This window comes from Paralichthys olivaceus, chromosome 19, assembly GCF_024713975.1.
Source record: "Paralichthys olivaceus isolate ysfri-2021 chromosome 19, ASM2471397v2, whole genome shotgun sequence".
NCBI classification, from domain to species: domain Eukaryota; kingdom Metazoa; phylum Chordata; class Actinopteri; order Pleuronectiformes; family Paralichthyidae; genus Paralichthys; species Paralichthys olivaceus.
Window position 1 is genome coordinate 14,360,458 of NC_091111.1, and position 26,516 is coordinate 14,386,973.

The following is a 26,516-nucleotide window of genomic DNA, read 5'->3' on the forward strand; positions in this document are numbered from 1 at the left end:
ATATATGCATAAGAAGTCACACAGGATGTGACTGATTTGGGTCAAAGAAGTGAGTAATAAATTAAGCTGGCATAAGTGCATGTGTTTGTATCTGCCCTTAGCTGCAAGTATCAGCGCTCTTGGGCTTGTATGTAAGTGGATGGTCACAATGTTTGGCAGAGTGTGTCACGTAAACAAATTCGCTGTCAGAGGCATGAAGATTGCGCATTTAAAAAAAAAAAAAGGGCTCAACAACCAGACAGATTTTGGCACGACAAAAAACGACACTTGTCTATAAATATCCTGCAAATTGAGACTTGTCAATGTTAAGCACACATCACACTGTATATGCTGTCAAGTGGATGTTCTTATCACATGTATTTGTAGTCTAGGGGGTTGCCTTCACTCTCTACCTGCAGGAGGAAACAAATCACATGATTTAAAGGTTTTCTGAAACGTACCAATAATTTTTGTTGAGGAAAATCTCTATGGAAGGCAGCCACAGAGGCTGAAGTTGTGCTGTAGGGCAGGAAATGTCTGCCCTGATTTGAAGATAATCTTCCTGTCTGGACAGAAATAGTGTCACAGACAAGAGCTGCAGATATGAAACGCAAGATATATAAATTATGCATGATCACTTAGTCAAGAACATGCCAACATAATTCATCTGCATAGCCAAGTAGGTGTTGGCCATATTCATATAATTTTCTGTCACAGTATATATGATCTAATATAAGATGCAGTAAGTTCCTAGAAGTTCAGTTGAGATGCTGTTTTTTGCTGCTGGTGGAAATGTTTTTTTTTTAACTTAATCCAGTTATTGACATGTAGCAATCCTGTTGATTACTTTGCTGTGGTTCTGATGCTCTTGTACAACCAGAGATTAGAGGTCCTGAGCCCATCTGAAAAGGTCCGCTGGAAAATCCTTCCTTAACCCAGCGTGTATAAACCTATTTAAAACAACAGACCTGCAGCACCACAATGGGGGCGCAGTCGTAGATACATAGTGTTGCCTCAAGTCTAAAAAAATGATTTCTTCCCCTGTGATGATTATCGCTCACTGGAGCTGATAGTAAGTACACTTTGATTCACATCTGGATCACAGTGGATATCATTTTGACCCATTCATACAGACGCACATCCATCTACTGTATGAAGATCCACGTTCAACGTATATATAAAATCTCATATGGTTGACACATTTTTCATCTCACAATATTACCTCCAAAACCAATAGTAAAAGAAACACAGCACAGTGTTTGAAATGTCTCTGTGTGTTTCTGCTAGTGTATAAATTGTACGTGCGCCTGAAAACCTGTGGATAGTTTTGCTCCCTTATCCTTTAGTTGATAAATCCAATCTCTAATTCTGTACCAAGTCAGTATTTGCATGATAACCATGAACTTCCATCCTTCCCATTTGCATCCTTCTGATGGCTGCTGTGTGAACAAGGTGCTTCACTTCACACTAAAGGGTATTCATCATTTTAAAGAATGTACACGTGTTGCCTTACAGCTGAACAGTTATGCCAAACGTTGGCATTGTTAATGAGAGCAAAGGAGAAGTGATGTGACAGTGGGGAGGTGTGTTTGTTTGTAAATGCTCCCTTTTAAAAAGCTTTTAATTCCCAATGTCTCAGAAACATAATTTTGTTATTTGAATTTGACCCTCAGCTGCTGTTTGTGTCTGGACAATAATGTCTTTAATTTTCATAAGGAATATGTTTCACATCACACTGATGGCAGAGAAAAAGTTTTGGCAAGGTACTGCTCCGTATCTGGACAGGATGTAGCGTCATATAGAAACTATGACTCTGGCTTTGTTGTTCGGGTGGTTATTTAAAAGTTAACTTGCATAATAAATTAAGCATGAAAATGTGTGTGTCTGCAGGTCCATCATGACAGACTTGTACTACCTCAGCCAGGCAGACGGAGTGGGAGAGTGGAGAGTGAAGGAGGCTAAAGACCTGTCGGATCTGGTCCAGAACAGAATCACCTACCTACAGGTAACTGCAGACACACCTGCTGCTTCACCAACTGCCCCTATATTCTGTCACACACACACAGAGTCATAGAGGACGTCTGCCACACATGCTTCTCTCATTTGCATCATCCATAACTGTCCGCATCAGTTTCCCACGAGAGGCAGGTGAGGGCTGTGAAAGCAGACGGAACCAACAGTGGGATCTCACAAGCAGGATTCTTGTTGCTTGTCAGCAGTTTAGTGGCAAACACATGCGCAAAAACAAAAAGTGGCAAAATGACAGATCGGGAAAAGTGCAAAAAACATCTACACAATCAAAAGTAATACACATGCATGTGCACGCTCAGGCTTCGATAGATGCACCAATGTTTACAGCTCCACATACATAACCTGAGACCCTGACCACAGCTCTCACACCCAGCAGCCCGCTCTCGGGTGTGGCAGTGTGGTGCAGCACCGGGCCCTGCAGCTTTAATGAGCCGGTGTGTTTGATGAAGAGGACCCAGTCAGTCTGGCTGGGTGGAGACAGCACCACTAACAGCTGCTGTCACCACCGCTGAGGGATCACACCGCTCCACCAGCTGCCATCACTAATTCATCACACACACATACACACAGAGAGTCGTGCTCACATGGACTCACCCGCATCTACACAAGCAGCACACACATACATGCTCAGCCACAAGATTGATGCACATGCTTGTTTGCAAAGGAGATGCCCTGTGTGTGTGTGTGTGTGTGTGTGTCTGTCTCACTATCTCAGTCACACACACTCACACATCTATATGTACACACACAGGCAGACTCCTCCTTGCTATCCTGCTGTCTCTGCTACCCGCACCAGCCTCTCCCTTCATTCCCGGTTTAACTAACTCCATCTCTGCGTCTGCTCCATCTGTCCACTTACAGCCCTCAGTGAACATGGCTGGCGTCTATAAGACCAATAATACTCAACACATCTCTACTTTAATATAGCAAGAATTCATTTTTTTTATTAACTATAGAGCCTATGTAAATTAAAAGAGTTTAATTATGATCCTATAGAGAAAAATCTCCAGCTTTTCCTTCCTTTATGGAGCTTTATTCTGTCTTTCAGCTCATTGTTTTTGTTTCTAGCTACAGCTTTACAGATTGAGCTCCTCTCATAGTGTTTGGTCATATCAGACACCTGGCAGCAACAGAGCAGCCTGCATTTGCAAATGGTTCTGGAACAGTTCAGTTCATTTTTCGATTTTCCAAGGTATGTTATCAATGGTCGCTGATCAAACTGCTGCTGGATACAACTGAGTAGTCCTACGAGCAATCAGAGCAATGAAACATGAAACGTGACAGAAAGATGTGAGCAGACAACAGCGTGCAGTGAAGAGCTGTGATGGTGGAGCACGTCAGTGAGTGAGTTTTTGCTACAAGATTTTGGCCATCAGTCGTGGCTTCAGTAGACCACTTCCACATCAGCGACAGTCCTCTCGGTTGTTAGCGGAAATGCTTCAGCGGTGCCCCTGTCAGTCATTCCATCAAACCCAGCCCATTTTAAATAATTGGCTGTGATTGGCCCGACATGTCTCGGGATGGATGGAAATCTGTCTGAGCGGGCATGGGGCCAGAACCATCTGTGAGAGCGAATAAACATGAGCTCGCTGATCTGGTCTGGTCTCCTGGCTACTCAGAAAGCTTAAAAAACCCAGTCGACGCTTACCTGCAAGGCACCAAATGGGCAGACGGACACAGTAGCTGGTGAATATGCTAAAGCTTTCAGCGTCTCATGAGCCAGATTTTCCATTCAGAAGCTGGCAGAGAGCACAAAAAAGCTAAAAGCAGTGCCATTATTGGCCTATGATCATGGGATGGCCTCAACTATGACTCTAAATGAATGCTAATGTGTCTCAATTACTGCTTGATATATGATTTGTTTCCAACCTAAAAGTTCTCTGTCAGTGATTTAATGCCTCAGTCCTGGTTGATTTGGCAACAGTGGTTATTGATGGTAATGGCAATTAATTTTTAATAACACAGGTCATAAGGTTCCATTCAAAACCAAATATTCTGCACCAAATCCATCTTGTTTATTTTGACAGAGATCTTAAACTAATGAAGATACATATAAACTCTTGATTTCCATCTGAATCCAGTTGATTTGTTGCTGTATCAGCTGAAACCATAAAATCCACTAGATCCAGACTTTTATTTGGATCTCCAAGAGATTTTAGACACTCATGGATATCTGTCCTCTAAATATTCATGATTTTTTATTCATCATCAAGATCAATTAATAATTGCCTGTTTATATATATTATATTATAATATTTCGCAAAATGTTGAAGACAGTGGATCTGGATCCTCCTTTGTTGGATCCAAACCAAAATTTAAAGGGTTCTTTCTTGGCAGATGTCCCAACAAGTTTTGTGTAAATCCGTTAAATAGTTTTGCGTAATCTTCCTGTAAAACAAAACAAAAAAGGTAACAACATTCAGCAAACATTGGTTCCTTCAAAAGTTATAGCACAACCAAAAACATACGGAGTGACAGTTTGTGTTTCTCATTCCATGAAGCACATGCATCTTTTTCTGTGATTGCAAATTTGAATCCAGTTGCAGGAGAGGCAGACTCAGCCAGCAACAATGAAATCTACCGCAAGTGGAGGCAATTACTGGACGCAAAAGATTAAATGGCCGCTACAGAGAAAAATTGCCAGCAGCAGTTACGGACCAGAAAGTGGGTCTTGATAGCCTGCATTGTGTAACTGTTTTTACTCAGAAGGCAAAAAACTTATAATGAGCTGCTGGATTTACTGTAAATCTGCAACGGAGAGTAGCAAAGCAGAAATTTACCTGCACAAAAAGTCATGGAGTCTTCAAGAGTGCGGCGTCACAGTGGATAATTACCTGAGCTTGACATACTATTCTTCATTTCCAGTTGTTCCCCACGTAAACAATATCACTGTGCACTCTCTCTGTTGGATTTCTCTTCAGCTGCCTATATGTGTCGCCCTCAAAAAAAAAAGCGCAGCATTTTAACCGGTACTTAACCTTCAGTGCAGAGCGGTACTCAGAGGCTGCCTTTGTGCATGCGTCTGCCGTCATTACCCTTGAACCGAGGCTCTCTCGGCTCTCCTGAGTCATTCCAGCCTCATCATTATCAACCCCTGGATCCAGGAGCAGCCTCCACGCCATGCGGCTCGCACTGTGCATCGATCTCATGCAGACACGCTGGTTCAGAAGCCAAACTCTGTTGACAGAAAACAAGCTTTATACGCGGGCTCTTTTTGTCAGAGTGCCACTGTAGATTATTAGTACAGTACGTTGGTTTAACACCTATGGGGCCGGTGGTGAGGCTGTGTGCCGCTTGTTCTGTCACCTCAGTGCTGTTCTCTGTTCATGTTCTTGAACAGCAGTGGTGATAATCACTTTTCTGCACTTCTCCTCCTTCTGTCTTTTCCTCTCCTCTCCTATGTCCATTCCTTTATTTTTTCTCCTCTCATCTTTTCTCTTCTGCTCTCTTCTGTCCTTTCTTTTTTCTCTCCTTCAGCCTCTCTCCTATGTCCATTCCTTTATTTTTTCTCCTCTCATCTTTTCTCTTCTGCTCTCTTCTGTCCTTTCTTTTGTCTCTCCTTCAGCCTCTCTCCTCTGTCCTTTCCTTTTAGATTTGTTTCCTCTCCTCTGTCCTTTCCTTATCTCCTCTCCTCCCCTCTCCTTTTCCTCTTTTCTCTCTACTCTTGTCTCCTCTCATCTCCCCTCCTCTCTTTTTTATTTTTTCTCTCATCTCCCCTAATCTCTTATTTATTTTTTCTCTCATCTCATTCCTTTTGTCTTTCTTTCCTCCCCCCTCATCTCCTTGCCTCTCTTCTTCCTTGTTCTCCTCATGTTTCTTCTCATTGCCCCATTCCACAGCCTCTTTTTCATTTCCCTTCTGGTTCTTTATCCTCTCCTCTCTTTTCTTCCTCACTTTCCCTGCCTTCCCTCGCCTTTCCTCCTCCTCTCTTCCTTCCTCTTCCTCTCCTGCTCGTGTGAGATAGGCAGCGTTCACTGGTGGGTGCCGGGCGGCCTGATTACTGTGAACCATCCACAGCTGCAGCAGCCTAATGAGGAAAACACTCCCATCATCTGGTAATTGCTGTTTAGGAAGCTGGTTGGCACGAGCGTTTCAGAGTCACTCAGACTGGCTGCAGAGCGAATCGCAATCCGCCCGGCAACTCATCGACAACGCAGCGTGTGTCACTCTGCTGGTTCCCACTTCTTTCCTTTTTTTTGTTTGTTTTATGCCAAAAAAAGAAAAAGCCTTGTTCTTCCTCCAGCGTCTCTCATTTGGTATTCATCCCCTCAGACTTTGTAAGATATCGAAGCTAATTTATGGGATGAAATGGTAGAAAGTAGGTGGTGGAGAGAAAGTGAGGGGAAAAGGAAAAATAATGAGAATGAGTGTAAGAAAAAGACACAAATGAACAGCGGCAGTGAAAAGTAATAAGAGAGTGCAAGAGCAACACAAGATATTACAGACTATTTCATCTTAAAAAAGAGGCTATAGATATATGTACATTCTTAAAACAGCTGGGAACAGCAACACAATGCTGTTTGTGAGTTACAGTTGAAAAGAGCTACAATTCATTTTTTTATAGTGTCTGGATGACAATGGCAAAAATAAATCTATTGCAGGTTTTGACAAAGCTTGTTAATATAAAATTCAAAATGATAGAATATCAGCAGTTTTATCCTTTGTGAAGATGAGGAGCTTGCGAGCGCATCACAGGGAGCGAGTTGGAGAAAGAGAAACTTGCAGGTAATGTGAGAAACAGAGAACAGGATTGAACCAGGTTACAAAATTTAGAGTAAAGAGGAGAACGAGACCGACAGGCGAAGGGAAGAAAGAAAACAATATCAGCCGTGTGTTATTACAAGTCAGGGAGCAGGGCTTTAAGAGATTCGAGATGAAGGTCAAGCAATAAAAAAAATGTTGAAACATGGTTTGCTCTCCTCCTCCTAGAACCCCCCGGACTGCAGTAAGGCGAGAAAGCTGGTGTGTAACATCAATAAGGGCTGTGGTTATGGCTGCCAGCTCCACCATGTCGTCTACTGCTTCATGATCGCTTATGGCACCCAGCGCACGCTCATCCTCGAGTCCCACAACTGGCGCTACGCCCCCGGCGGCTGGGAGACTGTCTTCCTTCCCGTCAGTAACACTTGCTCAGATCGCTCCGGGGCCACCACTGGACACTGGTCAGGTACGTGCACACACCCCCACGCACACACTGGCACTGTGAACTAAACAAAGACATAGCCACAGTCCTGTCTGCTACAGCTGTGATTGGTCGCTTAATAATCTCATAACCCTCGTTCTTTTCTTTTCTTTTTTTTTTTTCTTCTTCTATCTGCTCTGTCTCAGCTACAAAATAGCGTCGGCCAGATCTGTCTTTTGTGCTGCTGCAGCAAGAAAGAAGTGTGAATTCCCTGGCTAAGCAGGACTATGCAATTTCTGTTAAAGCACTTTGGCAGCAAATGTAGCAGCAGCAGGTCACTACTCAAAGGTTTCATTGCCAGCAAATGCCTTTCGGTAAACAACCCACTCCTCTGACCCACAGTCAGTTTACACTTGTGGCCTCTGATAGCAACAGAGATGGTTGGAAATATGTTTTGTCCACTGTTTGTTATCAGTGGACAAAACAGGCTTTTCACTCAGTTTTATCTCATCATTTCCTGAATTGTGAGAATATCTTTATCTTGAGAATCCACTTTCAATTCAGCTTAGAATGCGAAAAATGTTCTTTATGAGTATGAGCCAAAAATCCATTGTCTTCCACTCTTTGGAGATCAGAGCACTTAAGCAGCCGGCTAAGTAGGATTTTCCAAACACCCCCCTCCCCAGCCACACTTTCCAGCTCTTCCTGGGGGATCCCGAGGCGTTCCCAGGCCAGATGGGATATGAAGTCCCTTTAGCGAGTTCTGCGTTTACCCATTTGTGTGCTCCCAGTTGGGCGTGCTTGCTAAACCTCCAATTGAAGGCACCCAGGAGGCTTGCAGATTATATGAGCGACAACTTCCCCATTTAAAGAGCAGCGGTTCTACTCCGAGCTCCACCCTCGGATGCCTGAACTCCTCCTCACCCCATCTCTCCAATCTTAAACAGTCAATCAAATATAAGTGTTCAGTGTTCAGGATTGAATAACCATTGTTTCTAATTTTTTGTTCACCCCATTCATACAGCTCAACAGCCTCCAAAACTACATCCTCCAAAACAATCATACAGTTGAATTAATCCTTCTCTAAAACAAATTCAATAAAAAAGTGATTAAAACATAAATGAAGGCAGGATTTATTTCTCTGGTTGTACTGTAGACCCTAAACTGAATGATGTGAGAAATTCTTGTGGAAGGAGTTCCCTCTCCTTCACCCAGCTTTGAGAAGGCAGGTCCACTGTTGGGACACAGCCTGAAAAAAACTTTTCCTGAAGGGTTTACGGCCTCAATCGCTAGTTTCAAGTCTTTGTCAACACAGCGCGATGTTCAGTTTGTATATTCTGGTCCCATTTATTGCGTGGACACCGTGTGATTGACATTACGTACTGTCCAATGGGTGCAGGTCAAAGGTGTAGGTGGGCGTGCAGTATCATATACCTTGCTCTACAAATATGGTTCCTTCTGGTTTAAAAAAAAGGCAAGATGGCATTGACCGAATGATGGGAAAAAACCTGAAGGGATGGCCTGAGCTGATTGAGAATGGTATTTCTTTTTAGTCACGCTGGCGACGCAGCTTTATGTGGAATTCGCTGCAGACATTCGTGTCCTCCGAGGGCAGATTTTTTCTAATTACTTTGGGCATCGACTAAAATTTTATCTGGTGTTCATGAAGTTTATGAACAAATAGCAGCACAGCTAATAACATTTACATCAAACCCCAGCTGTTCTTTATGTAAAGTGCATGGTAAACATTTTACCTGCAGACATCAGCATCTTGGCATTCACTGGACTCGCTCGTACGGCTGTAGACGCTTAGTCTTGTTATTTATGTGGGTAATTAGAATTCTGCACCTCTCATCGACTGTCCATAATGAACACCATGTTCAAGCGTAAGGTAGTTCATATGTATACCAGGTAGCAGAGCACCTCCGACCAAAGATCAATGTGCTTGTTTGGAGTATAAATAGGTCTCCACACTAATGCAAGGGAAGCAGAATCATGTATGAATAGAAGTATGAATTTAATATGATTAATGGATAGTTCCACAGTGTAAGTGTGTTTGCTTCTGCTAGGCGGACAAAACCAAAGCATTTGTAATGGAGATCGTGATGATTCTGAGGTTTTTCTATGTGACTGCGCCCCCCCCCCCCCCCCCCTCTCTCTGTCTCTGTCACGTCCTTCTTCATTGCTTTCTTGCTCTCATCGCTGCATCCTTTCAGCTCTTCATTTTTCTCGTATCGTTTCATTTGACTTGTGCTCTCCTGGGCTCTCTCCCTTTTTATCTCCTGCTTTCCCAGCGCCTTCCCCTTATCCTCCTGCCTTTCATGTGTCCTTTTCCACTATCTACGGCTTCCTCTGGTGTCTTGAAAACCTCCTATAGATCCATATAATGCCATCTGGCTGCTTAGTAGCCAACAGCCAACACACTAAAAACACCACAGCTTGTCCCTATAGAGTCCGTGCTACCCCTGTGGTCATTCTTTGTCATTCTGTTTTGTGAACGGTGCAGTCGAGAGCGTTCCTCTGGGTACTGGCCCACAAAGGGATTCTAAAACCTTGGATATATAATTGGATATACATGGAATATCTCTGTAATTAAGTGGAATGTTTGCTCTTTCCTGTAGAGTTAGTGTTTAAATGTAGTGAATTCTGATCTCTTAAAGTTAACTAGTGTTTATTACATTCAATGCAGTTGACACAAACTGTGACCAAAGTACAAAACGATTTGCGCCGCTGTTTCAGGACCGGAGCAGAAGCAGCGGTTGGTGTGAGTATCCTCCCTCCACACTCCTGCTGACCTGCGCTCACTTTACACTTTAACAATAAACACTCATCACAAGTTATTAGGGCCTGAACAGTGCTCATGTAAATCATAACCAACCCATCCAGTTTACTGAGCTGAGCCAAATGTTATATATTACTCAAGAGAATGTTTTGTTAACGGAGCCAGAGAGTCCATTTGGTTTATTGTTTTGGTTGTCTGCGGTTTATTCTATTATGTCTTTACATGGTTAACCTACTGTCTGTGACGTGTCTTCCCCAGAATGTGAGACATTTGTAGACAGAGAGAGAGGATGCATGATGTATTCATCTGTGACAAGGACCCTCAAAGTTTCCTTCTGCAAATGGAAAATCCAAATTAAGATAATAATACAAGAGAACCCTCTACGATTTGCTTTTTGCCTGTAAAAAAAACTTAATGTTGATGTTACCAGAAAGGAAAGGATTAATAAAATGTAATAAAATCATCAGTACATAGATAGAAATTAGAATTTAATGAAAGTTCATCTCATCCTGCAAACTCTGGTTGAATTGTTATGATAATGCTGATACAACTCCTAACACTGTCATGATATATCATGTTATTGTTTATTATGATAATGTCATGAGAAAATTGAGAAAGGTTGAATACTAATGTCTTTACAATATGTACATTTAGGACACCACAATAATATATATTTTTCAAATGTATTTATCCCTTTTAATTTACTATGAGAAGCTGAAAGATGTCAAATTTTAAAAGCAAATGTTAAAACACATGCAGCTGTACCAATACTAAAAGTAGAACGCCTTAGAATAAGCTCTACATTTAAAATTGTCAACATTTAGATTTTTAATTAGGAACCACAAATACAAATGTGAACAGACGTTTGCTGCCAGGGTTTTTGCGCTTGATAGTCTTTTGATTCTCATCGCTATGGACACATTTCTGTCAGCACCAAGAAGCAGTAATGAGTTTTGACAACCAGCTTTAGTGTCCGTTTAACCCACTGTTGTGTTTTGCTCGTTTACGGCAACTTTTATCTTCAGTGGACAAGATTACAGACCTGTGCACCACCTCAGGCCTGGTAAATTCTGTTCACACACATGGGGAAACCGGTCTTCTTGTGGAACAATGGTTCGTTGATCAAAGAGCTAATTTGCCAAAGAGAGTGTATTCTTTTGAGGTCTTCTGTGGAGATATTACTGCCTTGTGAGTGAGTCTGAGAGCAGCAGGAGAAACATAATGTTCCCTGCCATGGAAAGACTGGAATAGGATTTCCCTAAGTTCATAAACTCAATCTCAAATGTATTATGAATAGAGAGGATTCGTATTTCTTCTTTTTTTTTTTTTTTTTGTCTGGATGGTATCACGCTCAGTTCTCCAGTTTCATAACAACGTTAATATGTAAAATGTTTAAGGATCGGTGTACATCATGGGTTTGAAATACAGGAATTCTGCATCAGTGCGGACAAACATGCTTCAAGTCATGATGCATCCGGGAAATATATGCAGAGGCTTTGGAGATGAGATGAAATTTAGAAGAGCTTTGTGATCTAATTAAGTAGCTGTGGGAGGAAGACATACTGCATGTCTGTACATTTGTTCCAAGAAGTATATAGGTCTCGATATATGCCCATTCCCCCTTATGTGAAGCATGCCAATACTGTTATATAAGCAAAGACAGGCATGGGAATATCTTTTCTTTTCAATATTTAATGTTTCTACCAATTTATATTCAGTTCATGCTCCAGTGTACACACACACACAAACAGAAGCCTCTGTTTCTGTCCTTGTTTTTGACACGTTTTTTGTTTTTTTTACTTACGCTCTCTGTGAAAGACCATTTTTAATCAGTCATTATGCCATTTATGTGTGTTGTGGATGCTGTGTTTTGCAGCTGTATTAGGGCCTGTTGGAGTTGCCTCTGTCGTCTGACAGAACACAGGCCTCAAACTTATTTTTACGCAAATCAGGGATTTATGCACGCAAATAAAAAATTAAAAAAACTCCTCTGGTTTTAAGACCGAAAGAGTGAAGGTTGTGTCTGCCAGGCATATCCCTTCTGGTGAGATGAGATTAGCTGGGTTCTTTGTGTGTATGTGTGTGTAGTTGTGTGTGACTGCACATTTCTTTTATTTTTATTTTATCTGGATCCCCACTGTTGAACCACTTTTTTCCTACTGTTCACAAAACCCTGTGTATGTGGTGTTTCACACATGCAGCTGTGCATCATGCACATGTATGTGTCTTTGTGTGCAGAGAGTTGGCCTTGATGTATAAGGAGCTCTGGCACTGCATGGGGGCTTTCTGCTGCCCAGGTCACCTTCATATTCAGCCCTCCGCTCAAGCCTCAGGGCTTCTGCCAAGCAGGACTGGGACTGAAGAAGGCCAATACCAGACCACCACCTGCCCCATCCCACTCCAATCCAGGTTCCTGCCTCAGCCCCTGGCCGACACAGCCTTGATAGAAAAGAGCTTAGTTGGCCTTTAAGTAAGGACAAGCAAAGAGCAGCTGTCAGTCACTAAAGCCGGTGTGTGGGCTCACAGGTTTTACATTTAGACTGGCACAAAACAGCAATAAACATGAAAGGGCTGGGCAACCATATAGGGGCATTTATGATGAATAGTAGTAGACGGACATAGTAAACACAGAGATTTTTCATTTTTTTAGCCCTGCAGGTGGCCAAAGCTCAGCTGAGAACTTGTTGATGTCTCCAAATGCAACATAAAAAATTAACAGGAGTAACTGGTAAATCACCCAATAAACCTGCCACTGAAACAAAGTGTGAACCTCGGCCATTTATGTCAAGTCATCCTTAAATCCAAAGGAAGTGTTTTTAACTAGGAGAAAAAAGGAAGGAGAAATAAAGTGCTGAGGTATTTAGTCAGCATAAAAAAGTCAAGTTAGATCATCAGTTAATCATTTTAATCTTTTATGAATTCAACATTTGAACATTGTGTGGTTTCAGCTTGTCTCTTTGGAATTGGCTGTTTGCTTGTTCTGTGGTGATGCTGGTGGCAGCTTGTATTCTGAATCTGTGACCTGCTGCTCAAAGTGCTGTTCATCTGTTTATTCAAAGCTCGGTGAAGCTCGACTCAGTAAATCGCTGTAAATGCGATGGACAAGGTCACTTGAGTTGATGAGTCCCAGTCAACGGTGCCATACCGCACGATATATTCGACAACGCACTTCTTGGGCCCTTAACAATGCACATGCCAATAAAATGAACGGCTCTTTTTACACAGACAGAGATTTTTCAGGAATTATTAGACAGACTATTACATTATTATGAGACAAAATGTAAATGGGTTTGGATTTAGAACTGTTGATCTGCAAAACAAGAAATCTGAAGTCATCATTTTTGCCTCTGTGATGAGCATTTTTCACTTGTTTCCCACATTTTATAGGGTTAGCAATCAATGAAGAGAAAAATCCATGTTTGCAATAAAGATGATGAACATAATCATTACTCCCAGCCTGAAATTTCCGCTTTGCTGTCAAAAATGTTGAAGTGTTGAATCCTAAGTGCCTCATACTGCACCTGCTCTTTTCTTTGATACCTTCAGGTGAGGCTCATGATAAGGATGTCCAGGTTGTGGAGTTGCCCATCGTGGACAGCCTCCACCCTCGACCCCCTTACCTGCCCTTAGCGATCCCAGAGGACCTGGCCCCACGCCTGCAGCGTCTGCACGGCGACCCCTCCGTCTGGTGGGTGTCCCAGTTTGTCAAATACCTGGTGCGCCCTCAGGCCTGGCTGGAGAAGGAGATCCAGCAGACCACGGCCAAGCTGGGCTTCAAACATCCCATCATCGGGTGAGAACGCTCAGCTTTCACATTTCACTGTGTGTGTATGTGGTTTCTCTTTTTTTCTGTGGTGCTAAACACTTAAGTAGTAATGGCCTTGTCTCTATAGCATTTTTCCACATTTACATTTATAAAGTGCTTCACAATCAAAGCAGGCAGAAGGCATAGGAGGAAGAAAACAAAGACATAGCCGCGAGGGCTGTGGAGGAATACAAACACAGCTCTGGGTGAGGTTAATACGAGGTTAATACAATAGTATTAAAAGTAACTTAATTTGATGGTAGCATTTTGTTTGGTTAATTTTCTACTCTTGTTTATGCTTGAGAGGCATTTGCCTTTTCATTGCTTCACAGCTTTAGACTCCTCCAGCTCATATTCATTCACTTCATCACTGAAGGTTTTTTGATAGTGGTTGGATGATACGTCTGATTCTGCCTTGTTTTTTATTTACTGAGCCCATTAGTTGTTTTTCTCTTGAAATCCTAGCATAACAAGACCGGGTACTTTTATATGAAATACTGATCTATTTTTTCTTTTTTATTAATGCAGTTATATAGCTCTGAACGCATCACTGGCTGTTTTTAGAATTGGTAAATCCAAATGACGACCTTAACAAGACATTTATGATCCATTAACATTGAATGGTCTGGTGTTTTTTAGCGCCAATAGTCTTAGTCAATTAAAGGATAAGGATGGCGTTACCCCACATTTTTCTTATTGTCAACAAATCTAATGAAAAGACCAAAAAAAACAAAGAATTTATCCGACTAACAATTACTGTCTGAAACTGAAGCCTTGCATCTTTCCTCTTTGCGACAGACCTCCATTGTTGTCAAAAGAATATTTAAAATCCCATCAGAGAGCCACACTGATGTATTCCATTATGACAGGGAACATGGACACTGTAGTGTATACACAATGCTGGTAGTATAAATACACAGTAGCATTAATCTGCATCAAAAATGATCGAATATCAACTAAAAACATTTTTAAACTAACACAGACAGGCTTAAGGCTGAGTGCCATTTTGCTTGGATTGGGTTCGGAGAGTAAAAACAGAATGAATGCTCGGGTTGAGCTTGGTTTGCTTTCTCTGGGGCTTGGACTGGTTCATATAAAAAAGTAGAGTAGAATGAAGCATAAAAGCCGGAGGATGAGTTGAACTCACCGGGTCTCTTCTTGTGTGTGTTGTCTCGATTAAACAAAGTTTGGAGCCCGGACCTACTCAGTGGTTTCTCCTGGTGAAAGATCCTGTAGTGTGTGACCCTCTGTTCCCTGTCAGTTGTGTAGTGTGAACTCACAATGACTGCAAGTGTGAACTTGGCTTGACACATTGATTGTGTTGTTTCCCCCGCAACCAACATAAGCTCTGATAATTCGTCCAGAGTGTCTGGTGCTAATATGACAATTCATGCAGGACATTTCACTGAAAACAAAGAAAGAAAGACAAATCTAAAGCAGTTCCAAATGAACGTATGTTAACAGAACTTCTAAGTATCTATGAACCATTTTTTTCTCTTCTCCCCGGCTCTCTGATATCTGATATCTCCCCGGCTCTCTCCTGATATCTGGCTAATTTCAGTTTGAAATGTAAACAGCCAACTCCTGAGCCACATATGTGAACCTGCAGGTTACATGACACAGGTTGTGATGTTAGATGAAAAGTCAGGGGATCATTTAAGTCATCATCCTCTGGGGACCATGATTCTCTGTATAGAATTTTATGACAATACCATCAACAGTCGTTGAAATATTTCAGTTGGGCTTAATATTTCATCCCCTGGAGCTGTAGCTAAAGGTAATGCCAGGCTTATTCTACAATCCACACTGCAGACAGGATGCAATGCATCGCCACTAATTTCCTCACATCTCAGTACACCTCTGAGATGCCTTTCATGAAACTTGGCACAAATAGTTCAGATTAGATGATAGCGATCATTTCTAAATATGCCATCATTAGCTCTTACTTTGGTGTTTGATCTCGCCTCGGCTTTTATTCCGACTGCTCAGAGTTGTGCCGTCTCCAGAGACTCGACACTCACCGTCTCTTATGTCCGGTGCAGCATAATTGGAAAGTGTTGAGGTGCTCAGTTCCCATGAGAGCCACCGACTCCGTGTGGAAATGTCTGCAGTCACAGTAAGCCAGCTTCCAAGAAATAGGATGGACATGATTCGCTGTTTATTTACTCGTGTCAGGTGCTAAGTCAACGAACATGTCCGCCGGCTTGTCTCGAAACGCATGTAATTCCTCCCATCTTTGAGCCTGGATCACATCAGGCTCTGCAAATGATTCTCTGCAGTTGTTTTAACCTATTTGGTCGAGCAGATGGGGACGGGATTTACCTTATTAGGACAATGCACACAATGACTGGCGGAGGGAAAGTACATGGAATTACTTTCAGGTACTTTGCCAAGATTGTCTGAAACTTCTGCATCGCCCTATATGAGCCTAACTCCACCCGCCTGGTAAAGGGAGCAGTTTAAAACAAACGCTAAGAATTATATTGTAACGGTTTGTGAAGGCTGCCTGGTTTAGTGCTGTCGTCCGCCTCATAAATCCCACATCCACATGTTCGTAGTCTCTGTGCCAGTTTCTCTCCCTCCATAACTCTTCTCTTTCTCACCTTCTTCATTACATTTCGCTGCGAGCCATCGTCACCGCTCTTCCTGTCCCGCTCCGCTTAGTCCTCACTCTCTCTTTCTCATTCTCATTCTTTCTCCCCTTTTTCTCAGATGCTCCTCTCTTTGGTTTTCACCTCTCTTCCTTTCATCACCTGAGCAGCTGTCATATCGTTCTCCAAGTCCTCTTTGACTCTCCTCCTCCTTTTTATTCTCTCTTCTTTTTTCTTTCTTTTTTGACTGTGACTCATGCTAACTTTTTCAATCTCCCCCATCCTCTCACATCCTCTCATTTTTTGATCGCTCCTGCGTCCTCATTTGTTCATACAGCTCCCAAGATTTTTCCAATTTTTATATTTCACACTCACCTCTCCCTCACTTCCCTCCGGGGGGCAAATCTGTACCCGAGATTCTCTTGCTCTCATAGTTTCCACTCATCTCTGTAAGTGCTCTTTGTGTGTCCCACCCCACCTCCCTTTTGCACATGCACACATGAACACACACGCACACACACACACACATATATATACACAACCCTTTTCTCCCTTCATATCACTGGGGAAAGGGTTATTGAAATTAAGCAGTGGGTAGAACAAAGTTTTCATCCCCTCTTTTTTCCTTTCCTCCTCAGTGGTGTGGGGGAAGGCGTGTGTGTTTGTGTGTGTGTACGTATGGGGAAAAGAGTGAGAGTGGGGTGTGAAGTGCTAATGAAATCCATAGTGTCAGTGCAAGAGAAGGGTGAGAGCATGGCGATGGTGGGAGATGCAAGGTTTGATGGAGACAGTACCCAGAGGGACAGAAAAGCGGCTTGTCCCCAGAGCACCCAACAACCGCCCGCCGACCCCCACACGCCTCAGTTACCCCCAGCACTCTCGAGCTGCGGCTCCCTAAGGACGCCAAGCTGCAGAAAGGCTGGAAGCCACCGACTAAAAGCAACTATCACCGCAGCTCCATCCGCCACCATTTAATGCAGCCTAATGGTAGCAAAGACAAAGAGAAAAGGAAAATAGGACGCTGCTGTTTCTGTTTCTGTGTCTTCTGCTGATATCATAGAAGCATTATCAACATGGCAATGCAATTACAAGAGGTGAATCCACTGTATATCTTTTATAAAAAATTTATATTTATATATATATATATATATTTAAATTCATCAACAGACATACTATTTTATGAAATCATAGAATTTCTCTGTGTAAATCAGAGGTTAAACTAGAAGTGAATAGAGCACATCCATCATCATCCATGAATTATTCCATTGGAAATCTGTGAAACGTTTAAAAATGTCCTGTAGTGTTAAAAAAAAAAATCCTGATCTGCCCCCTGATCCAGATCCGCACCTAAATTATATGACTTCAGAAGAATCAGTAATATACATTAAAAATCTGTGTGAGAAATCTTATTTTAAAAACACAGTTTGCAGCATAAACTCTTTCTCATCTCACTCGGAGCGACTCTGATGCATAATTAGCAGCTCATTTTCATCTCATTTTCATTAACACAACAAGGTTTTATGATTCCTGCCTGTTTTACAACCGACTACATCAGCTGACATGTTCTTACAGCGGAGAACACAACAAGTTTGGGTACATGGGGAGCGAGAAGATAAAGAGGACAAATGGTCTGTATTCTCAAAATCACTAAAGGATTACGGGTTACTTAGGAATGGCAATAAACACGCATCAGTCGAAATGTTCTGAATAAAGAGGAATACATTTTGGCCTCAATGAGACAAATGAGAAGTTGTAAACTTTGACATAACCTGTTGTGGTGATACAGCAAATCTGAAATACAACAGTAAGTTATTCTCACATTCAGCAGAAATGAGTTTTATTATGTTTACTACCTCTGCTGATGAGGTTACGTCAAAGAGGAACACATCCATTCTTTAACATTGTGAGATATTTCTGCTGTTTCCCAGGAAATTCTTCATGGATCTTGATTTTTTTGTTTTTTTTGTTTTGTTTTTTAGAAACACATTAAGGGGACTGCTTTTTATGAGAGTGTGAAATTTGGTGCAGCTTGATTGAATTTAAGAGGACTGTTGGGCCTTGGCTGAGGAGTGCGCTCTTTGAGTGCCATTCTAGTTTAAAGTTGTGTTTCATGGTGATTAGCACTTCACAGCAAGAAGGTTCCCATATTGGACCCTGGTTTGGCAGAGGTCTGTGTGTGTGGAGTTAGCATGTTCTCCCTGTTCCCTGTGGGTTTGCTTGAGGTAATCTCGCTTCTTCCCTTAGTCCAGAGACTTTCAGATCAGGGTTAGGTTGATTGGCAGCTCTACATTGACCGTAGGTGTAGGCTTGGTTGTCTCTGTATGTCAGCTCTGAGACCTGAGAACCCTGTGGGCCCTGCCACTTGTCTTATGTTTGCTGGGTTTGGCTCCAGCCCCCACAACCTTCATGGGAAAACTCTATAGATAATGGATGGAGGGAGATGTTTCCTGATGAAAACACGTGAAAGACGCCATAAAACCAAAACAGTGAGTTGAGCTGAGAAGAATTGTAGAGGCAGTGATAATTCTTCATCAGCGCAACTGACCCCGTTCGCACACACATAGTCATTTGATCCTTTGTTAATATAAAACATTGATAAGTGCAGCTTTAAAATCCCATTTTACTTGAAAAACTGTCACATTTTCCACTGGCACAGATCAGTGCTTGCACTAAATTTGATTTACTGCACATCACACAGAACGAGTTTGGGTTTGTCGTCTATTAGTTTTCAAAGGGTGACGAAGGAAGGAGAAATAGAACACCTATGGGAGTTTCCAGAGTGATGTGACGGCGCTCTCCATCATTAAAACAGCAAGTGAGATAATATCCTTCAGATAAATGCTGTTCATCCCATCATATGCCAGCAGTTTATGAAGCAGGAAGTTCCCTCAGATCCTCTGGTTCTTCTCTTTAGTTGTTCCACTGGAGCAGAAGCTGAAAATCTTCATATTTTTAAAATGGAAGTTAAAAAATTGTGTTTTATAATTTATATCTCGTCATTATTAATCTACATCTATTCTCTGCTGTTACACTACATTTTACTGTTTATTATATTTAGTTTATTATTTTAACTTTCTTTTTAAGTTGTTTTCTATTACTGTTTGTTTTGGCATGCTGTGGTTTGTCAGTCACTTGTAAAACACTATAACTATGTCGTGTTTCGATGCTAAAGTAGATGTTGCATTAACAGTGTATAGATACAGTATGATATGAAATTCAAATGCTGATGGAAGTTACAGGTCGAAGCCAGGTAGCCAAGAGTTGCTGCACCGGCAGCTGACAGGCAGCCAGAGCACTGAGGTCAGCGTCGAACAAATAATTTATTCCGTCCGTGTGCCCGTGTCACAGTCTGCCAGATTCAGCACTGCATCCAGCGTGGGTGCGTTTGATTCCTTTTAATGTATGCTTCTTACGCCCACCTCGAGGACCCACTCTGCCCTGCCAGCGACTGTGGCGTTTTAGTGTTGGTGAGATGAGTGCTGGAGTGGGGGCTGATGGAGGAGGCGAGGGGAGATCGCTAAGAGCTGAGCAATGTCTCAGCGCGGCCCCTGCTTGTCTGACGGAGAGAGAAAGGGATGAAACAACGAGGGGTTCACGGGAACAAAAAGCCAGCGGACATGAAAGAATCAAGAGAGCAGGAGAAGAGGGAGCCTGACAAAGGACAGAAAAGACTGGAGTCAAGACCTCTGTCCGATCAGAAAGACGGGGACTGAATGAAAGACTCCAACACCCACTCACCCACTCACCCCCCCTGTTCTCGCCTTCACTCTTTGGGATTTGTTTGTCCCAGAAATAAAGGGTCTGTCTCTCCTGAGCCTCCCCAGTACTCACTGATTGATCTCTGGTCAGTGGTAGAAATTAGCTACAGCTTGTTTATTCTCTCCCTCTGAACCTTCCACTCTTTCCTTTCCACTTTTTTCTACTTTCACCTCTCACAAAAGAGTCAGAGGCGTCGTTGATGTGCGAGAAACTGCTTCAATCCCTTAAGCAACTGGGGAATCCGGAGAGGAAGCAGTGAAAGGTATAATATTCTTAACTGAGGAGCAGCTCCCGACCCTGCTGGATGTTCCAGTGGAGCTGCTCTTTGGTCCGCACCAGATAACTGGTTGGACTGGGTGTTGCTCCCAGCGCAGACGTGTGTGAGTGAAAGTGTGCGGCGTGCGTGTGCCCACTTAATTTTCCCTCCTTAAGTGAAGGCTGGAAAATGCTTTTACCCATTAGATGTCTGAAATTTCTGTTGCTCCTCAAGGCCAGAAGTCATCATGCAGATGTGGCTTTTGTAATTGAATAGATCCTGCTGGAATCAAATTGTGTTTTTTTGGCGTCCATCACTTTGAGGGATGCTTCTGTGTAAAGAAGAAAAAAAGAAGAAGAAAAAAGGGAATATTTCCGTTCTGGCTCATCCTTTGTTCTGTTTTCAAGCTGTGCTCTTTTTCCTCGTATGTGCAGCCGGTGACAGCACTCTCTCTTTGTCCTCGCTTACTGAGAGGGATGACAAGGACACTGGGAAAAAAAAACTCAGTTGTGTTGGTTATTTCTCTTTCTGACCATCGTTCTACTTCCATATATTTCTTCTCCAACTTCTCCTCTCTGTCACTGTTTGCCTTTACTGCTTTTTTTTTTTTTTTGGTCTTTTGTGCCGTCGGAAAGACAAATCGAAATATTCCCTGTACACGTTTAAGTGCTGCTTCTTCTGTGGATATTACTCTTGAAGAGAAATAAAATAACACTGCGGTGAAAAGGTAGAACAAGACATGGATTCACAGCTATTGTCAAAAACTGTGTTCACACTAGGTTCTGTCAGTAAAAATAAAAAAACTGTCAATCATGTCTTCCTTCACCGCTCTAGCTTTTTTTTTTTTATTCCAAAAACAAACGTCAGAGACCTCACCTTGTTTCTCTCTCAATTAAGATCCATTCGTATACCAACTTCTAATGTTTCAAATAATCCTACAAAATGTTTTCTTGTTGTTCAAGGAAGCATCTGCATCTGAACGTGTCAAAAAAAAAAAAAACAATGGACAAAACTGAAGAGACAGCATTTTGGACGACACGTATCTACATGGTTTAGCTTGAAAGCTGCTTCGACCTAAAAGTCCTGGTTTGTAACACTGTGTGTGTGTGTCCCTGTTTGTGTGTCTGCAGCGTCCACGTGAGGAGGACGGATAAAGTGGGGACGGAAGCCGCCTTCCATCCCATAGAGGAGTACATGCTGCATGTGGAGGAGCAGTTCCAACATCTGGCTCGACGCGTCCACATCGACAAGAAGCGAGTTTACCTGGCCACCGACGACCCCTCCCTGCTGCAGGAAGCTAAGACCAAGTCAGTGTGTGTGTGTGTGTGTGTGTGTGTGTGTGTGTGTGTGTGTGTGTGTGTGTGTGTGTGTGTGTGTGTGTGTGTGTAATGATGAATAGATAGAAAATAAAAAAAACTATTTGATATTCCTTCTATGAATCCAACACCAACAATAAATACCTGTTCTATACTCATATAGACCTTTGCTCACATTGCCACCCACACTCTAATTCACTGTATCCATGGCAACATTACACTTCCTGCTTCTTGTGAAAGTGTATGTGTTCACACAGGTGAAGACTTTTAATGTGACATCTCACACAGCTCGTATTTATTTACATGATATGAGGTCGCACCATCACCTTCGTGTATTTGCTGCAAAGTGATAATCAAGTGCATCACAGGCAGAAGTCAGTAACTTCCTACTCTCACAAATTGTTCAAATTAAATATCAAATGTATTTTTGACTTTGATTTAGAAAAGCAGCGTGTTCTTTTTTTAAATCTGAAAACAAGGAAAGAGGATGATTTTGTCATATTTATTTTTACCTTCTCCCGTCCATTGTGACTTGATCTGACTCTGTGCTTTTTGTCCCCTCCAGGTATCCAGAATACGAGTTCATCAGCGATAACTCCATCTCGTGGTCGGCAGGCCTCCACAACCGTTACACCGAGAACTCGCTGAGAGGAGTCATCCTGGACATCCACTTCCTGTCCCAGACCGACTTCCTGGTGTGCACCTTCTCCTCACAGGTCAGTGCTTCAAAACAAGACGATATAAAAATGGTGTTTGATGTGTTTTTTCTTGAAAGTACCGTTGGGTTTGATGGGGATGAAAGCTGTCAAAGCTTAAAACTGAGATTTTCATGTGCACTTATTTTGAGACACAAATTAATTTGTAGTTAAAACAAAGAGTTTTTAAAACATTTTATTCTTTCATTAGGGGGCATCTATTATTAACTAGATTTCCATAAATATTCACATTTGAGTTCTGTAATGTTCCAAAAAGTCTTTTTTTAAAACCCCATCACAGATAGATGTTAGTTTGACAAGACAGAAATCGTAGCTCACAATCACTGGACGTTAGCCTGAGCTTATATTGTCTATATAACTATAATGGTAGATGTAGTAAGAGATGAGGTATTTCTCCTCAGAGGAAACAGGCTTGCACGTTACTATCATGATAATACAGTCTCAGTGAAATACTGCACCACTCACTTCACACCAGGTGTTTGCTGGTCACTTTCCGCTGCCTGGAGATAAAGAACGCACCAACAATTTTGAACACCGACACACCCATGGAGGAAACAACAGCCTCAGTCTGAAACCAACACAGACACTCTGGGTGCTGATTGAATTCACAATTACATGGAATCAAAGACCTAAATGAGAGTTTATGAAGAAGAGTGAGAATAACCAAATACCAGCGACGGCCCCTTTATTCAATAGAAAGTTAACAAGCTCCTAATAACAATTGATGGGATTAAACAAAAATGCTTCGATTATTCATTATACATGTTGTTGCAGAAAATAAAATCAGGTCATAGCTGCTCTGTGAACCAGATAAACTGATCAACTCAGCTGCTCTGTAGCAACTTGCACCATGGAGTGGATGTGCTTCCTGCCAAACCTAATGTAAATGTGTTAGCCACGTAATTCCTATTCACACTCTGGGCTTATTAGTGCACTTCAAGGATCTAACTGGAATGAGTGGCTTAGCACATTTTATCCCTCTTTAACCAAGAAGTGGAATGAAATGTGTACGTCTTGTAGTGAGACGTCCTTTGTGTTCTCGCAGCTCTACAGTATTTCCATTAATATAAGTTCCTTCACATGTTTTGATCTAAAAATGAAAATAATCCCTGCCTCCGCTTCAGGTTTGCCGTGTGGCCTACGAGATCATGCAGATGCTGCATCCAGATGCCTCGTCCTTCTTCTACTCCCTGGACGACATCTACTACTTCGGAGGCCAGAACGCCCACAACCAGATCGCCGTCTACCCGCACCAGCCGCGAAACAGCGAGGACATTCCCCTGGAGCCCGGGGACGTGATCGGCGTGGCGGGCAACCACTGGGACGGATACTCCAAAGGCATCAACCGCAAACTGGGTCGCACCGGCCTCTACCCCTCCTACAAGGTCAAAGAGAAGATCGAGACTGTGAAGTACCCAACGTACCCCGAGGCAGACAAACTGCTCAACTCTCATAAGAAGTAAAAGAAGAAATGAACAAAATAAAAAATAAAATAAAATAAAGGAAGCGAAGGAGTGAGGAGAAACACGCAGACTCCGATTCCAGGGAAGGAGGCTGCTTTTGTACAGAGGAGAGAGAGAGACATACTTAGTGCACTAAGCTGAGAAGAAAAGAAAAAGCCTGTACCCAGGGGTGATAGGAATGAGAATGCACTCTGTGTGTTTATGCCTGAGAGCGTATGTGAGCGAGTGTGTGTGTGTGTGTGTGAGCGCGTGTGTGTATTCAGGCGAACGTGCGTGCACTTGTGTAAATGCCTGTGCATATGTCGGGTCATGGAAGACTTGCACCCCACCACTACTCCCCCACCTGGCGCTCTGACGCCGGGTCTGTAGAGATGTAGACGTGAACATTGATTTTAAGTAAAAAAAAAAAAAACTAAAAACGTGAGAAAACAATTAAAAAATCCACACAACTGACCGAGCTCACTCTCCCGTGACGAGACCGGGGGACTAACTGAACGACTGGCACGCTTCACGCCCGGGAGTGAGCTTCGAATCAATGACTGAAAAAAAAGATAATGACAAACTGGAAGAATCAGATTTTTATTTAATTCTTTTCACTGGTTTTGTTTCTAATCTTTGCCTTTTTTTTCCGTTCTTCGTCTCCTGGTTTATTGTTTACTGAATGTACTGTATCCTCTTCTTGCCATGCTCACCGCTGCCCCCCCCCCCCACTCCTGCGCCACTCACTGTACTTCCTCCATCTTGTCTCTACATGTGCAATTAATTTTATAATATACCATACTGTGCTTTTATTGCGTGTTTTTAACGGTCTTAATTTTGTGTGTGTGTGGGGCTTGTGCATTCTAAACTGTACAGTGTGTGTGTGAGACGACAAAACGTGTGTGTGTGCCTGTCTAAGGGTTCATGTCACGACCTGGTGCCTGCTTGTTGGTGAGTGTGTGTGTGTGTGTCTCTCTGTGTGTGTGTGTGTGTGTGCGTGTGTGTTTTTATTCCTGGCTTTTCCTCCTGACTGTTTGTGTGGCCGGCAGCGGGAGACTGGCGGTGACAGCGGCGGGGGGAAACTGTCCTCACTCCACCCCAACCACCCACCCCGACCCCCCCACCAGCACTTGGAACAATGGTGATCTCCAGTCGTGGCGCTGGTGACCTCTAGTGAACAATGGTGAGATTTTGTGGAGTGCGGTGAAACTGGCGGTGCACGCACACACTCGCTCACAGAAACAGGAAGCCGTCCTCCACTGAGATACTGTCCTCTTCTGTCCATCTCTTTGTTTGTTCTCCTTTTTTTTTGTTTTTTACTTTGCTGTTTTAAAAAAAAAAAAAACAAGGAAAAATGTGTTTAGAAATGATGATGCTATGTCGTATCAAATCTCAGAGTCCCCCCCCCCACACCATGAAGGCTTTTTTTCATAACTTATGTTCTTGGGCATTGTCTTTGATAACCACAGATCGAATAAACTTGAGAAACCAACACGTCATTTTTCCCTTCGGCCTGATTCTGTTTGCCATCTGCTCCTCCGTCTCTCTCTCAGTGGGCGACACCTGCTCGTTCAATCAGGCTGAAAACGCTTCAGATGCATTACGCACATTCCAGAGCGAGAAATCAAGTCTCTCTCTCTCTCTCTCTCTCTCTCTCTCTCTCTCTCGTCTTATTTGGAGAGTTCATCATTTCCTGAAGGGTATCCATCTATTTTAGAAAAGTCATTACTTGAAGTTCATCTTTTGATATCGCCCCTGAGAAGGAAGACCCTGCCTCTAAAATTGAAATCAGTTTGCATCCGAGGATTAGAGCAGCCTCCTACCTTTGAGTAAAAGCACCAGTAGTTTGTTTTATGAATCATTCAGAGAGAGCGTGAATCTATTTTCAGAGCTTAGACTTGTCCACGATTTACATTTCAAACTGACGACTGAGATCAGAACCTTCGACAGAGACATTATCGTCTTTCATTTAAATATGACTCGTGACAGCTACACGACATTTATGCCCCAAATACCAAACATTACTCCCCGTGGTGCCACATTGCAGGTACGTCATTAAATCACCAGTACACTTCCTGTTCAAGTGTCCCACTTCCCACATGTCTAAACCGCTTATGATCTCGTTCTCTGTGTCTTATTTATGGGCTGTCTTGTTACTTTCTTACTCAGGGGGCTCTGGGAGTTTCATTGCAGATCGCTCTTTTATTTCAACGCTGATCTGCATGCTTCATTGGACACCCATAAGGAACGCCACAGCGGTGGTAGTGGAGATTAGCTTTTTGTTTTGTTTGAGTGTGTGTGTTTGTGTGTGTGTGTGTGTGTGTGTGTGTGTGTGTGTGTGTGTGAGGGAGGGAGGGAGAATAATAGTTTTATTGCTTTTCCTCCCCGCCTGACAACAATCCACAACCAATTTAGCCCACGTTGACGAGGCATTCGCGGTGCTTCACGAACACAGTTCTGTTTTCTCGGATACGGCAGCTTCATTGGACGAGAGTCCCTCATGGGCTTCATAAACACACACGCAGACCGGAGGGCACTTTGATTAAAATTCACTTGTTGCTGTCACAGTAGCCGGTAACAGTCGTTTAAGAGAGACGTTAGTTCAGTTAATTATTCCATTAATTGGCTTCTGATCGAGAGTGTTCAGGTTTTTTTCAGCAGCCGGGTTTCTCTCTCTGTCTTTATTGTTGAGAGCAAGATGAGGCTGCCTTCATGAA

At 42.6% G+C, this 26,516-nt stretch overlaps 1 protein-coding gene across 3 annotated transcripts in view; it reads left to right on the forward strand.

Annotated features, from left to right (window-relative positions):
- Positions 1–25,298, forward strand: part of fut8b (fucosyltransferase 8b (alpha (1,6) fucosyltransferase)) — a 76,456-nt gene extending 51,158 nt beyond the window's left edge. For all 3 annotated transcript variants that reach the window (XM_020097719.2, XM_020097720.2, XM_020097722.2), the window contains 6 exons: positions 1,870–1,984; positions 6,940–7,177; positions 13,461–13,707; positions 21,456–21,632; positions 22,207–22,357; positions 23,482–25,298. In XM_020097719.2, the coding sequence (XP_019953278.1) occupies positions 1,870–1,984; positions 6,940–7,177; positions 13,461–13,707; positions 21,456–21,632; positions 22,207–22,357; positions 23,482–23,820 (1,267 nt within the window). In that variant the 3' untranslated portion in view covers positions 23,821–25,298. The remainder of the gene's footprint in view (positions 1–1,869; positions 1,985–6,939; positions 7,178–13,460; positions 13,708–21,455; positions 21,633–22,206; positions 22,358–23,481) is intronic.
- Positions 25,299–26,516: the final 1,218 nt, after the last annotated feature.